Below are 15,072 nucleotides of genomic sequence, written 5' to 3'. Positions count from 1 at the left end.
AGGTGGCCGCGGTGCGGGGTACCCAGGAAGGGGTACCATCAGGACCCAATCTCCCCTTCTTCCTCCTACCCCACCCGTCAGCCCCGCAGTGTCGGGGCTCCCCAGAACCAGTTCCAGATCCTCAGCCCTTTCTTCAGCTGCATCTTACCCTCCATGCACACACCAGCCCTTTTTCTTCCTCACAGTCTGATATTAGTGATCCCCAAACTGGGGCACATCAGTCACCAAGAGACCCAGATCCAACGTTTGGGAACCACCACTCAGATCTCTGGGTGACTCTGATGTGCCGTTTGGGAACAGCTGACCTGCTGCTGACAGGTATCCCCGGGCCCTGAGCCTCTGGGCTGGGTTGGGGTTCACTGTTGCCTCTGGGGCTATCGAGTGTCCCTGGGCCTTGTGGGAAGTAAGGGACGCCTGCAGGGGACAGGAGCCGTGACGGGCAGTGTGACCTCTCCGAATGCCCTCTCATGCCACTCCTGCTGCTGTCAGGCGCTCGGAGACGCTGCTCAGGCATTACAGGGCGGCTCCCGGGTTACGGGTGGGTCTTACCCAGAACATCTCAAGTTGGCCGGGATCCCCAATTGTCTGTGCGAGGGCCCAACTCCTGGGACCCCTGGAGGCGGAAAGCGGGCGCAGGCCCTCCACATCTCAGCAATCCCTCCAGGTGGCCCTTTCCCAGGGCGCATCTGAGAACTGCTCATTGCCCCCTCTCAAGTGCAGGGAAGTCCGTGAATGAATGTTTCGGTCCTTCTGTCAGGCCGAGGTGCTGCTCCTGCTCAGCGAGTCACCCTTGGGAGCCTTTGGGCTCCAGTTTAGAACTTAACTCCGCGCCCTTCTAGAACAAATCCTAACCCTGGAGCCAACAGGGCCACTACTGCCCACAGTGAGAGGGAGCACCCAACAGCCTCTGCAGGGAGGGGCAGAGCCAAGCTGGGTTAGACATGTTGTGTCTGCAGCAAGGGCCTCGGCGGCCCCCTCTCGCCCACCTCCACCCCCCGCCCCGGCTCTGCCCGTCTCCTCCTACAGTGCATTGCACCACCCGACCTCTCTTTGGGTGCAGTGACTTGACTAAAATTATAAAAAATCCTGAACTGGTGTGCTTAACGCCCAGTGATGAGAGGATGGAATTTACTGAGAATAAAAGAAAATTAAGCAGCGATGATGCTCTGTTCGGAACAGGTCTTTCTGGCCACATTGTGGCCCAAATGACACCACTCTCCAGCTGTGCCCTGGCATTTCAGCATCCTTGTCCACCAGAGGGACCTCGTGTCCCTCACTCCCCCAAATCAAGACTCCAAAGAGAAATCCTGCTGGGCTTACCGGGCCATTTCCTTGGTCTCCGGCCGTGCAGTGGCCATCGTGATCACGTCCCGCAGAAGGGGCATCCCTCCCTCCTTGATCAGCAGGGGGCAGTACTTGTCAGCTGTGTGGGGGGGTGCAACAGCAGGTGATCAGGTGGGCCTTCCATCAGCCCGCAGCCCAGGAACCCACCTTGGCTGCCAGGACTGCCTTTCCAGAGGGGCGGGATGAAGACGCAGACTTGGGTGGGGGCACTGATGCGCAGGTGAGCCGCGGGCCCAGGCCGAGCCCCTGGAGAAGGAGGGGCGGCTCCTTGGGGCATGCTCTTCCCTATTTGGCTACGCAGTCACTGCATTTTTGGCCGGAGCTCACCCTATGGAAAATATCACCCAAACCAGTGGTCTTTACACATGACAATTCTGAGAAATCTTTGTCACAGTCTTGCTCTTGGCCATCCTGATTCCACAGACACGGGACTGATCCCTATTTGTATTTCTAACAAAATACCACCAAGGGGTTCTGGTGATCGGTCAGGCTAGAACCACCATTGCCTTCCTGTTGGTTTCATGTTTGCGCTCTGTCAAAGAACGTTCTAGTGCCTGGTACAGGAATTTATGCTCCCTGGGGAACATGGGCATTTCCATGGGCCTCTGGCAGCTGTGTGGCAGGAGCTGTTCTTTTTTTGTTGTTGCTAAAAAGATTTATTTATTTATGCATACAAGAACTGGGGTAGGGCCTCCCCGGTGGCGCAGTGGTAGAGCGCTGGGTTGCGAAGCTGCCCGCGGCCTCTGCAGCGCCGGTTCAATCCCCGGCTGCTCCCCGGCCACCGGAGGAGGGTCCCACATGGTGCGCAGACCTCTCCTGCCGCCCGCTGCTCCCCTCAGCAGTGTACTTCGGTCCTTCTGCCTGCTCTGCTCCCCGCTCTGGCTCTGGTGAATTCTCTCACCCTCCCGCGCTTCTGACTGTACCCAGTGCATGTATAAACAAAACAAACAAACAAGCAAACAAATAAATAAAGAAAAACATGCCTCTATTAAAAAAAAAAAAAAAAAAAAAAAAGAACTGGGGTAAAAGCCAGAGATGCAGGGGGGTGAAAGGATTCACCAGAGATAGAGTGGGGAGCTGAACAGGCAGACTGTAATACACTGCTGAGGGGAGTAGTGGGTGAGACAGGAGAGGTCTCCTGCGCCATGTGGGTAGCTCCCTGGCCAGCTGGGGATCAAACTCGTGCTGCAGAGGCTGCAGACAGCTTCACAGCGCTGTGCTTAACCCCTTGCACCAGCAGGGGAGCCCAAGAGCTGATCTTACAATCTCTATTTCATAGATAAAAGAACTGAGGTACAGAGAAGTGAAGTGACCTGCCCACGGTCACTCCAAGGCTTAGCTCGGGGAGTGCCAGCTCAGGGCTTTCCTTGGGGCCACGCCATCTCTTGGAGATACAGTGCTACAGCGCAGCGAGGCGAATCTCGAGTAATAGCCACAAAGGTGGATGCTTGCTGGACAGCGGGCAGGTGCCGGCTACCGAGCTAGGCCCTTGTCTGATTACAAGGTAATCCTCTGAGGCAAGTGCTGTTGTCATCCCATTTTCAAGGTGAGGAAAATGCGACAAAGAAGTTGAGAAACTTGCTCAAAGTAACAGCAAGTTGGAGAGCAGGCCTGCCTCTGGCGACGAGTGGGGCTGGCTCGTGGAATGCCTGAGCTGCAGTGCACTCGGAGCTCTGCGCATGCTCTGTCCCACTGTACCCTCCCCGAGCGCGAGTTAGCCCCCAGCTGGATGAGTGGTTCGTGACTGAACAAAGGGCATGCAGGTACTCACAGTAGACAGACACAAGGTTGTACAGAGCCCAGGTGGCCCAATGCTGGCTGACAGGAGAGATGCCCTGGGGAAGGAGGCGGAGGATTGGCTCAAACGACCTGTAGGAAGAGAAATTAAGGTCATGTGTGATGCCAGGGGTGGCATTAGACCCTCTCTGAAGAGTCCTGTGGACAAACCATGTTCAGGCCAGGGGGCAAGGGACCAAGGGGCATCTGTCCCTTCACCCCTAGGCCAGCGCACAAAGGGACCTCCTTTGTGAGAAAGGTCACGGACACGTGAGGAGGGAGTGAAGAAACTGGAGAGACCCAGCTGGGCAGGGAGGGCGCGGGCGCCCTTGAAGCCGAGGATGGGGTGGCTGTCCTCTGGTGCCCTTTGACTGCCCATTGGGAGCCATGGTTCCAAAGTCTGAAAAATGGACATGCAGACCTGAGGGTCATGGATTGACAGCAGCTGTTTAGCAGGGTGCTCTCCGGGAGCGAGGTTAGCAACGCTTGTGTTTTGGGCATGATTGTGTTTTCTCCTTTTCTGCCCCACAAACACACATCAGATGTTTCTAAGCAGCAGGCTTTGGGGACATGTGCTGATGTGCTTGGATTGTGTGCTGCACTGCGCAGGGGAGGTATGTGCTGTGTGTGGGCCTCGCCAGGGGGCTGGAAGGAAGGCCAGAGTCTCTGCCCAGGCCAGTACTGCCCCACCCCCCACTCCGCACCTGTAATTGATATTTCTCCGTGAGTTGATATCCCAGCTCTGGATGGCGGCCCACATGCGCTCCTCCACCTCCTCCCGCTGGGGTTCACAGATGCCCCAAGCTTCAGGCCCGTCAAACATGATGTGGGAGAGGACACCGCAGGCGTTGTAGGAAACCTCGATGCCGTCCGCCTTGCTCTCCAGCAGGTTGCTGCCAAGAAGAGAGAATTGTGGTCCTAGCCCCCAAACCCCTCTCAGACACCAACTGCTGAATTCCCACTGACAAACCAGATGCCAGAGGTCCTCTTTATTTCTTTATCATGTGTTATCCATGCCCAAACAATTTCTAAAAGGAATTTGAGGTCCTGTAACAGGACCATTATGGAGAACTGAAAGAATAAGAAACAACATTATGGGAAGGAGATGACATTTATAACCTACGTGCTCAGAAACCCAGGTTCTGAGCATCCTGGCAGTCAAGGTAAAAAGGGAAAGGAGAGTGGTACCAACCTGAAGACACTGATGAATTGTGACGTCATTAGCTGGGGCCGGAGCTCCTTCACCTCTGCCACGTTTCCCAAGAGTCCCAGCATATTCCGATGCAGTTCCTGTTTCTCTGGAAATTCCTGGCAAAAGGAGAGCCACAGAGCCATATCAATTTGTTCTGATTACTACCTTTCTAGTATTGTTAACCTAAAAGCTTTATGGGATTTCATCTTGTCATTCTCACCGGACAAAGAGAGGGTGTCACATGCCACCCTCCTCCCTTCTAGTGCACCTAGCACAGTACTGGGTACACACGCTAAGTGACTGAAAAGATGTGTCTCCTTGCCACAGAATCAAAGGCTGAGCAGAGACCTGCCCTGATAACTGAGCGGGACACACGTGATCCTAGTCACCAAAGCTCAGATTATTTAAGGGACTAGTTCTCAGAAACCAGAGTGAGAAAATAATGGGTGGGCTTTAGAACAAAACTGGACAGAACTCTGCCCAGTGGACGTCCCAGTGGGTACCTGTCAGACCAGGGGTCTGAGCCATCCCTGCTGAGAGGCCCAGGCTGGGATTCCCTGGGAGGGGTTCTGGGAGGGTCCAGCTAGGCCAGCTGGGTCAGCGAAGATCCCTATAGCAATGTGGGCAGCAAATCCTGGGTTGGGGGGAGTAGAAAGGGGTGGGTGAGAGGCTGGCTGGGGGTGGGGGTGGGGCGGCAGCTGTGGTACCTTCAGGCAGTCCAGGAATAGCTTCATGCCATTGAAGTTGAGAAACATCTCGCAGTTGTCGGGCGTCTCGTCTGTGATGTTCCACAGGGCGCTCCAGGAGAACTCCATCACCTGGTCACACTAGAGGGTGAAGGGGGGCTCAGCAGGGGCTCGCCTGCACAGGCCCTATAGGCTCCCGGCACCCAGTGGGGGCCACCCCAACCAAACAGGGACACCCTTGGGGCAATCCAGACCCTGCTCAGGTTGGGCCAAGGGCAGGTGGCTCCATGAAGACCCAACTTACTATTTTGTCCAGCAGCTTCTTTTGAATCAGCTTCAGCATGGTCTGTGGGTAGAGAAGAGAACTGGCTGGGGCCCATGTTCCCCAAAAACCAAGGTAGAAAGAGGAGAGTCAGTGATTTGATTCCTGGTAATACATCCTGACGAGACCAACAGGCCAGTCTATTTGGGAGGCTGTTTGTAGAAGTGCAATCCACAGACCCTTGGCATTTGGCATCAGGAGACTCCAATGCCAGTCCCAGCCAGTTCCCAGTCCTGTGTGGCTGTGGGTCCACCTTTCTCTCTGAGAGCCTCACCGCCCCCAAGACAAAAAGAGGAGGAGACTGGATGCACTCTAGTTCCTTCCCCATTCTTTGCTTCCTGTCTTCAGCAAACATTACCTCCACACAGTGCCCCCAGCCCCGTGCAAGGAGGTGCTGGGGACATGAGGACCGAAGAAACAAGCATGGCATCTTTCCCTCAGAGCTCACAGCCCAGTAGGGAGGCTGATGCTAACTGGATACTCCCTCAGATACTTATTTAATCCCCGCTGGGATGCTGTCTGGAGAGGCAGGAGTGACTTGGAGGGGCTGGAGGGGATGTGGGAGGATGACAGTGTTCTGGGGAAGCAACATGTGCTGTCAGGAAGTTCATCCTTTGGTCTAGCCTAAATCCTTTGTGCTTCAGTACACCCTCTCCCTCCCTTCCCACACCTGGCCCAGGTCCTCCTGGAAGATCCTCATGAGAAAGGATGGGGGAGGGGCAGCCCGCCTGCACGCACCACAACAAAGCCCATCTTGCCCACGGCCTCCTTGTGATCATTGTCCACCTGGCAGACCAGGGCATTGCACAAGTGCACAGCGATGCGCTGGATTGACTCATCCTGTCGCGTGGGGTTGAGGATGCTGAGCAGGAGCTCGTTGACCCGGCGGTACTGAAACTCCAGCTCCTCGGGGATGCTGAAGTTGCAGAGGGTGAGGCAGCAGTTCCGCTGGACCTGGATCAGGATAGGACACAAGTGGAGCAAGGTCAAGGGCAAACTCAGGAGCTGGACTCAGGTTCTCTAGAACTGTGATATCTTCCAGAACTGTGGCTGTCCAGGAAGATTTTCTGGAAGAGGAGACTGCAAGGCTTTTTAACAAAAACATTTAAAAGAACATGGAATGTAATATTCATATAGGAGTACAAAACCCATAAATGTACAGCTTTATACTAATCATAAAGCAAACAAGCTAACAACCATGTGACCACCACCTGGTGCAAGAAATTGAACATTGCCACCACCCAGAAATTCCCACGTGCCCCTTCCTAATCATAAACTCCTCTCCCTGTTTTCTATTTGAGTGATTTTCCAGCATCTTATTTTTTTCATTCAATAAAGGTTTGCAAGGTTAACCATTATTATATACAGGTGTCTGAAATGCATTCGTTTTTCATTGCAGTATAGTATTCCAAATCCATTCATCTGCTCAATTGTCAGTAGGTGTTTGGGTGGACGTCAGTGTTTGGCCACTTGGAACAATGTCTTGTATATGTTTCCTGCTTTTTACATGTGGGATTCTCTAGGGAAGACACACTTGGGTGGAGCATTGAGGTCACAAGGTGTACATGTCTCCAACTTCCCCAAGTAACATCAGACTCTTCCAATGTGTCAGTCCCAGTATACACTCCCACCAGCAGTAAGAGGTCTAGTTGATCCACATCCTCATTTTTTTCTTTGCGTCATCTGTGGACTTATTTCCTTTTACAGTATTCTCAGTGCATTTCCTATAATTTAATTTCCTCTTTTTTATTGTTAGCTTTTGCCAGCTCATTATACTCCATTAATTATATAGAGGATATCCTTGATTATCTTTTTGTCCCTAATATACCTAGTTTGTTGAGAAAAAAATTTATTTTCAATGATAAAAGCAATTACTTCATGTAAAACGTGCAAATAAAACTATCTGAGCAGAACTTTCAAGTCCCCCTTTTAGTTCCCAGAAGTAGTGACTGTTAAAAGTTTAGTGGACATCTTTCCAGAGTTTTCACCAGGCAAATATAAACATGAATTTGGAGTAGAGAGAATGGGGAGAAGGGATGTTATACATCTTGGTCCCAAATACCTTCTCTCGCAGCAGCAAGCAGTGGACACCTTAGGAGGTACAGCTCGACCAAGATATCCCACCGTGGGGGGCCACATTGAACTTGCCCAGATCTTTTATTGTTAAAATTCTAGTTCCTTCTGATTTCTATTTAATCAAGCAAGGGTGGTGTACGTGTATATTTTTCCTTTAAGAATATTTCTAACTGTGGAACAGCTAGGTCAAATCAACAATGCACTGAGAGTGTTGGCAGGTTCTGCCTCCCAAAAGGTGGAATCATTCCTAGCTCACCAGTGGGGGTGCACAAGAGGGGTCTTCTCTCCCACCTTTATCACTGCGCGGTGTCATCCATCTCTTGAGTTGAAATGTGCTATCTTGTTATTTTCATTTCCATTTCTTTGACTGGTTTTATTAATTTGCTTACTAATTTTCAAATAACTTTCTTCCTTAAAAAAGCACCCTTTTTACTTGATTATAAAATTGATCTCAATGGAGAAAAAACAGTTGCTCTGAGGTCTGGATGGAGTTGTAGGCTGTGGGGCAGTGACCGCCTCATCCAGGCAGAGGCTATGTCTCCACCACAGCCTTTCTAAAGGATAATTCGAGAATATATACCAAATGCTTTAAAAAAACACGTATATACCCACTGCCCCAGCAATTCTACTTGTAGACACATGTTGTAAAGATGATTAATTCAGTACAGTTAGCAAAGCCTTATTTGAAATAGCAAACAATAAAAAACAACCTAAGTATTCAACCATGGGCTGATTCACTAACAATAGCCCCTGCATCCAGGGGAGTGCTGTCCTGCTCTCCAATGAGGGGGAGCTTGATCTCTGAGCCCCAGGAGAGTTGGCACCAGAGTGGCCTCCCCTGAAGAGGAGCCTGACTATTATGCTGACATCAGCAAGCACGCTGCTGATCCACTACAACTAGCTGTTTGGGAAGGAACACTGGATGGGGAATTTCCACTTTTTTTTTTTATTATTTTTTAAAGATTTATTTATTTATGCATACAAGAACTGGGGTACAGGCCAGAGGTGCAGGAGGGTGAGAGAATTCACCAGAGACAGAGTGGGGATCAGAACAGGCAGACTGACTGAAATACACTGCTGAGGGGAGCAGCGGGCAAGACAGGAGAGGTAGGTCTGCTGCGCCATGTGGGTCAGCTCTCTGGTCGGCCAGGGATCAAACTGGTGCTGCAGAGGCTGTAGATAGCTTCACAGTGATGTGCTTAACCCCTGTGCCACCAGGGACGCCTCGGAATTTCCACTTTCTAGTGAATTTCTGTATTGCTGAATGTGCTTGTTTTCTAAGCCTTAGGTATTTATGTTTGTAGTCAGAAGAGAAACACTCAACAATTTTATTGTAAAAGTGTTTGTTGAGATGGGAGATGTTTACATTATGAGACACTGGGAAATCATGACCCATAATGCACAGACAGTGCACACAGTATGTGCCCACTGACTACACAGACATGCCTGACTCAAATCCAGAAAGGCGGCTACCCAAAATACTGGTAGAGCCTAACTGGGTGGCGTGGTTATGGGTGATTTTTATTTTCTTTATAGAAATTGTTACTACCTTTATCATAAAAGTGGCTCTTGAAAATAACCCCCCGGCAGGTGTTACTAGGCAGAAGGGCTGAGGAGTTGGCAGGAGCAAAGTCCAGAGGCAGGAGGACAGGGTCCCGGGTGGAGGGAAGCCAAGGGCGATAGGCTGGGTATGGGGCCCCGAGTCTGGGGGTGAAACGGCCAGGGGTGGGAATAGGGGACAGGACTGAATCAGGCCAGAAAGGGTGAGAGCAAGCATGGCACCCTAGGGACCGTGAGGAAAGGCTGGGACACAGGGCAAGTGAGCAGGAGGGCTGTATCGGCCAGAGCATGCGGGCCCTAGCGGGCAGGGGCTCACCGTCACCTCCTGGTAGGACTCCATGCCATTCAGCACCACCTGGATGACCTGCCGGCGCAGCTTGACGCTCTGCTCAGAACGGTACTCGGAATTGGTCAGGTAGAAGAGGGCAGCGCTGCCTGTCACCTGAATGTTCTTGTCATACTTGTGGCACTTGAGGGCCGTGATGACCAGCTGTACGGAGACAGGCAGGGCCCAGTTGGAGAGCGTGGCCCCAGGGACATGCCTGGGGCTCCGCAAGTCCTAGGGGCAGGGCCTACCCTGTGGCTGCCTCTGAGGGCAGAAGTAGAGGAGGAGCAGAAACTGGGACAAGGCCATGCCTGGGGGGTGAGGGGGGGTTCCAGAGGCTGGCCGGCTAGTGCTCTGGGGATGAAGAAGGGACAGGGTCACACCCTCCAGGTGGGGATGGACAGGAGCCAGGTGGCTGGGTGGGGCTGACCTTCAGGGCCCGCAGGAGCTGGTTGCAGCGCTCGATGCGTGCGATGTCAAAAAGCAGGTTGATGGCCCTTGAGGTGATCTCGGGCCGATGCTCTGTGTAGGCCTCGATGGCGTTCAGCACCTGCTCCTCGTTTTTGTCACCACTTACCTGAGGATGGAGCATGCTCAGAACAACCCACAAGTGGCCATGGTGGGACCCCCCAGATCCCACAGCAGATAGCTTGGCGCTCTAACCCAAACCCCTCCCATTCTCCCTGGGTCCCGAGTGGTCCCTTCCTCCACATCCCCTCACTTTGTAGGCCGGAATGTGAGTGAGGCGGCACAGGGAGGTCTCAAAGAGTCCAAGGAACTGCAGGGGCCTCTTCAGAGCCCGGAAAGGCATGATGCTGCTCTTAGACGGTTCAATGCTGAGGAAAGAGGGGATTGAGGTCAGAAGCATGGGCCTGGGCTGCCCCAGTTCCACACACAGGAGCGCCTCTCCCTGGAGGTGCCTAGGTGTGTACTTGGGGTCCACTTCTAAGCCCTCCAGCCTCATCTTCTTTTTTCTTTTTAAGGTTCAGGGCCATCAACCTCGCCTCTTCACGGAAGGGCAGCAAAGGCACATTCTAAAACATGCAGTTTGGGAGGTGTGGTAGCCAACTTCGGAATATACCACCTGCCATTATGGTGAGGATGTGTCACCTTTAGGTCCTGCTGACCACCATGCTCATCTACCAAACCCTGTTCAGTGTGGAGGCGCCATGGCTGATTCGAGCAGACCTCTCAACCCACCCACCCATGAAGCAACCAGCCCCAGTGACACCTACACATGGTGGGCCCTTGACATGATGCTCTGGGCTCCAGCCAGTCTAGGCCTGCCAATCTCCCGCCTCTTCCAGCCTTTGCACATGCTATTCCCTCTGCGAGAACACCTTTCCCCAAGCAAACTCAGAATGAGCTACCAGGACACCTTGATGCCAGTCTCCTTCCCTCCTCCTTCCTGATCCTCACGGCAGCCCGAGAGCCCTGTGCTTCCCCACCATGGCCCTTATCTGTCCCTGCAAGCTCACACATACTAAATGGGCAGGGCTGAGTGCTTTATCTCCAGCACCAGCACGGCACTTGGCACAGGTAAAGCTTGTTGATGACACCCACTGGCAACCATGGTGAGTGGGCCCCCACCTGGTCTGCCCCGCTTCCTCGTCCATCTTGGAGATGCTGCAGTTCTCCAGAATCGTGTGTCCAGAGATGTCCAGAGACATCAGGTTCCCCAGCTTCTGCACAAAGAGGCTCAGCACCTTGCGAGTCAACTTGAACTTGTAGTAGCTAGACAGGCGGTCTCGGGAGATGTCCAGGTGTCTGGAGACAGGGTATGGGTATGGGTCAGGAGCTGGACATGGCTGGAGCTCCATGTAGGCCCCTGCACCTTCAGCCCATGGCAGGGGAGGGCCTACTTCGGCCCCAAATGCTGCAGGGCATTCTGGGGAAAAGCCTCTGTACCCTGATCAGCCTTGGTCCAGCTGAAACATTGGGTTTCAGGAACGGGACAGTGTCCTCCATCCCCAGCTTCTGCCTGGCCAGGGGTTCAGGGACCTTCTGGGACTTCCGGCACCCACCTCCCCACTCCCGCCCCGGCGAGCTCTGGGCTAGCAGCTCACCGCAGCTTGTGCAGCTGGACGATGACGCGGATGTGGTCATCCGACAGGTCCATGTTGTAGAGCACAAGGGACACCAGACTGTCCTTCCACTGGGTCAGGAAGGCTGCGTCACTTGTCTGAATGCCTGAAAGGTCCAAGGCAGCCAGCGAGCTGAGCGGCCGTAGCAGGGACTCCACAGGGACCCCGTCGATCATGCGGCCCAAGTTGAGGAAGCGCAGGCGGCTAAAGCCTTCAAAGGTGAAGTCCTTGACCAGCACCTGGCAGGTGGGGTTGACGAGGCACTCGTCTTCACAGCCCCCCGGGTTCTCCTCCTCGTAGAAAATGTTTGCGCAGCCGAAGAGGCTCAGGGACACCAGGGTGTGGCTGAAGCTCCGCAGCGTCTGCAGGCTCTTGGCCGACAGCTTCTCGCAGTTGGTCAGGTACAGCTCCACCAGGTCCTGGGAACAGTCGCACACTGGCCTCACCTCTGCCACCCCCAGACCTGGTTCAGGTTATGGGGGCCCTCAGCCTGGCCTGGGAAGGGATGGGCACACGGGTGGAAGAGCAGGGAGAGGCCTGGGGTCCCGCGCTGGAGGCCCGCGGCCCTGCCTTGACTCACTGCCCGGCCCTCCCGGCGCCTGGTGGTCCGGGCTCACCTGCTTGCGGATGGCTTCCAGGTCCTGGTCCTGCACCAGGTCCTCACGGAGGTGGATGCGGGTGAGGCGGGTGCTGCGGGGGTCTGAGAAGAGGCTGAAGAAGCTCTCGTGAGGCTCAAAGTTGCAGGCCGCATTGACCAGCTCCACGTACCTGGGGAGCAGAGAGCCCTGCTCAGGAGGCGCCCTACCCTCCCGAAGCTCCCGCCGATCCCCAGCAGCAACCTCCGTCTCTCCGCCTCCCGGTCGATGCTGACTACCCTGCAGGTGAGATTCAGGGCAGCCCCGGATTCCAAAGGCCACTCCCTGGGTGACCTCCTGGTGAGGAAGGGGCCTCTTTCAATAGCAAATCCCACAGGCCCCCCCGACACACACACACCACCACAGGTGCTTCCACAACAAGCGTCCATGTGAGCCTCCTCTCCAGGTGCACAGTTGCCCCACACCCCCCAGGCCTGCCCACCACATCCACAAGCCTCTCCTTCTTTAAGCTGGGGCTTCGTCCTTGATCCTGGTTTCTTCTTTTTTTTTTTGGTGGTTCCCTCGCCGGTGGCCAGGGAACGAACCGGCACTGCAGAGGCTGCGGGCAGCCTCACAGCCCAGCGCTCAACTGCTGCGCCACCAGGAGAGACCCTGATCCTGGTTTCTTGACCAGCCCCTTCCAACTCCCTCCCACCCCAGGAAAATGAAGCCAAGGGTTTGGAGTTCCCAGCTAGGCTGAAACACTGGAACACTGGAAACACTGGGGGCTCAGACCGATACTCTGGGATGTAATCCTGACAGGCCGCTTACTCCCTGGGCAACTTCACACGAGTAACCCATTGTTCCCGGCCTCAGTTTCTTTGTCCGTGAGATGGACTTAACTCTGGTCTGTGAAGTGTCCAGCGAGGGCCTGACTCGCGCTCAACACGCAGAACCCTGGGACAAGTCGGGCGCTGTCCTCCAGTCACACACAGGTTCCCACACACACACGCAACTGTCTGGTCTAACCATTTCCCTCTGCACATCTAGACCAAGCTCCCAGACATCAGCGATCACACCCCTGCTCTTCCAGGAGGGGGACCCCTTGCAAGGGGTGCAGGTTTCTCAAACTAGTCATGGGTCCATGGCTGGGCACTTGGTGTGTAGACCCACAGGTGTCTGAGGACATGTGCTGGGAGGCACGCACATCCTGTGCACATGGGGTGGCACGTGACTCCCATTTACATGCAGGCTGCTCGGCCCTCTCCTAAGTGTGAAGCACACCTGCAGTTTCACACTTACACAGTCTGGGCTGCAGAAGTTCACTCCCGCTCCTCCCTGTGCACGCCCCTCCACAAAGACCAATGCAGTACGCATGCCCTTTCGACTACAGACACACTAGTATCTCCCCATGGACACCCCTTGCACATCTGTATCCATGGCCACCCCCATGTGGGACACGCACAGTGGCCCCGATCTCTCCCTGCATCCCCTAGCTGCTCACTCATTGACCAGCCGGTCACAGATCTCGCTGGGCAGGAAGATGTCTGGGTGCAGCCGCCGGGTCTCCTTGTCCAGCAGGTAGCCCAGGGTGCCGTCCAGGTTGCGCAGACAGAAGTCGGTGCAGAGCGACATCAGCGACTCGGGAGTGTCGGACGCCATGCTGGGCAGGTAGGAAGGCCACTCCAGGACAGGGTCCCGGGGGGCAGCGGTCCGTACCCGGCACTCACAGGGTCATTGGCAGCACCACAACCTGTGGGGTAGGAAAGCAGCCGGGTGAGCCAGGCCTCTGGGCCAGAACCACCAGCTGCCCGAGGTCCATGTTCTGTGTGGGGAAACTGAGGCCTGTGGTGCCACACTAAAAGGAAGCCTTGCAGAGCCAGGTGCCAGGACTCCCAGCTCCTCCCTGCCCTTCTCTGCTGTGCCGCTCTCTCCGATTTACCTGAAAAGAGTGTGGAGGTCACATCCACGCATTTCTGTGCCTTCACAATGGGGGCAGATGTGTATGCGGCGACCCAAGACTGGGGTGGGGAGAACAAGAGCTTTACAATCCGCTCCTCACAATTGCAACAGCTATGGTGGGGTGTCCCCTGCTGTGCAGCACAACCTGTAGCTGCTGCCCCTGTGTGAGCACTCCCCAGGGCCCAGGGCTTCACAGACGTGTTACCACCAAATCTTATACCGTGTGTGGTTAAGAACTGAGGCGCCTCCCCAAGAGAAATAAAAATCTAGGTCCATGTGAAAAGCCGCATGTCGGGGTCCACATCAGTACTATTCCAAACAGCCCCGGGGTGGAACAACACAAACACCCATCGACCCATGAACGGGTGAGTCGAAACGGTCTAGACACCCAAGGGAGCATCGCTCAGCCATAAAGGAAAGACGCCCTGACCCACGCGGCCACATGGGACGTTGCAAACGCAATGCTAAGAGGGAAAGAAAATTGTCCAAGTGGCCCAGACTGTGAGTCCAGGATGCAAATGTCCCAAGAGAACAAGCAGATCCCTCGAGACCAGAGCACACTGGTGGCTGCCGAGTGCCGGGAGGCAGATTGCTGGTGGGGCTGGGGGTTCTCTTGGGGTGTGGAAGTGTCCTGGGGGGGCTGTGGTGGGCAGAGCTCTGGGGCCAGATCAGAGTCACAGGATTAGCTTCTCTGGGCAGGTGAGCTGGGTGGGAGTTTAAAGAAAGTGCAGGCACCTGCCATCTGCATGACCTGACAGTGGGGAGAGATTTCAACAGGACTCAAAAGGTGCAAACTCTGACAGGGAAGTGGCAAGCCTCTCTGCATGGGAGTCAAAAGCTTCTGTGCACACAAAGACAAAAATTAATGTGAGGTGGACACAGCCCTCTGTGTGTGGGTAACGCAACTCAGCTTCTTGAACAAAACTCAGACTATTGCTTTGTGACTTCGGAGCGGGCAGGACTCGCTGAACTAGGTCACACAAGAGCCACAGACTGTAAAGAGGACTTGGATGCCTCAACATGCCACTTGTTCATCAACGAAAATGTGAGGGGCCTCCCCGGTGGCGCAGTGGTTAAGCGCTGGGCTACAAAGCTGCCCACAGCCTCTGCAGCGCCGGTTCGATCCCCGGCCACCAGTGAGGGTCCCGCATGGCGCGCAGACCTCTCCTG

General features: G+C 54.6%; 1 protein-coding gene across 6 annotated transcripts in view; it reads right to left on the bottom strand.

Moving 5' to 3' along the window:
• Window positions 1-15,072, bottom strand: part of ZER1 (zyg-11 related cell cycle regulator) — a 32,065-nt gene that overhangs the window by 1,766 nt on the left and 15,227 nt on the right. For 3 of the 6 annotated variants that reach the window (XM_037491612.2, XM_037491613.2, XM_037491615.2), the window contains 14 exons: window positions 13,445-13,693; window positions 11,983-12,133; window positions 11,348-11,784; window positions 10,872-11,048; window positions 10,003-10,117; window positions 9,712-9,858; window positions 9,273-9,446; window positions 6,059-6,274; window positions 5,303-5,344; window positions 5,020-5,139; window positions 4,313-4,428; window positions 3,825-4,013; window positions 3,116-3,213; window positions 1,321-1,423 (listed from right to left, as the gene is read on the bottom strand). In XM_037491612.2, the coding sequence (XP_037347509.1) occupies window positions 1,321-1,423; window positions 3,116-3,213; window positions 3,825-4,013; window positions 4,313-4,428; window positions 5,020-5,139; window positions 5,303-5,344; window positions 6,059-6,274; window positions 9,273-9,446; window positions 9,712-9,858; window positions 10,003-10,117; window positions 10,872-11,048; window positions 11,348-11,784; window positions 11,983-12,133; window positions 13,445-13,602 (2,243 nt within the window). In that variant the 5' untranslated portion in view covers window positions 13,603-13,693. Of the gene's footprint in view, window positions 1-1,320; window positions 1,424-3,115; window positions 3,214-3,824; window positions 4,014-4,312; window positions 4,429-5,019; window positions 5,140-5,302; window positions 5,345-6,058; window positions 6,275-9,272; window positions 9,447-9,711; window positions 9,859-10,002; window positions 10,118-10,871; window positions 11,049-11,347; window positions 11,785-11,982; window positions 12,134-13,444; window positions 13,694-13,882; window positions 14,964-15,072 lie in introns of those variants that run through there. The other 3 variants (XM_037491616.2, XM_037491617.2, XM_037491614.2) reach the window with 2 other exon arrangements.

This window comes from Talpa occidentalis, unplaced genomic scaffold, assembly GCF_014898055.3.
Source record: "Talpa occidentalis isolate TD23 unplaced genomic scaffold, MPIMG_talOcc4v2.1 talOcc4.7, whole genome shotgun sequence".
Lineage (NCBI taxonomy): Eukaryota > Metazoa > Chordata > Mammalia > Eulipotyphla > Talpidae > Talpa > Talpa occidentalis.
Note: the sequence above shows the minus strand (reverse complement) of the source record. Positions and strands in the feature narration are given on the sequence as shown.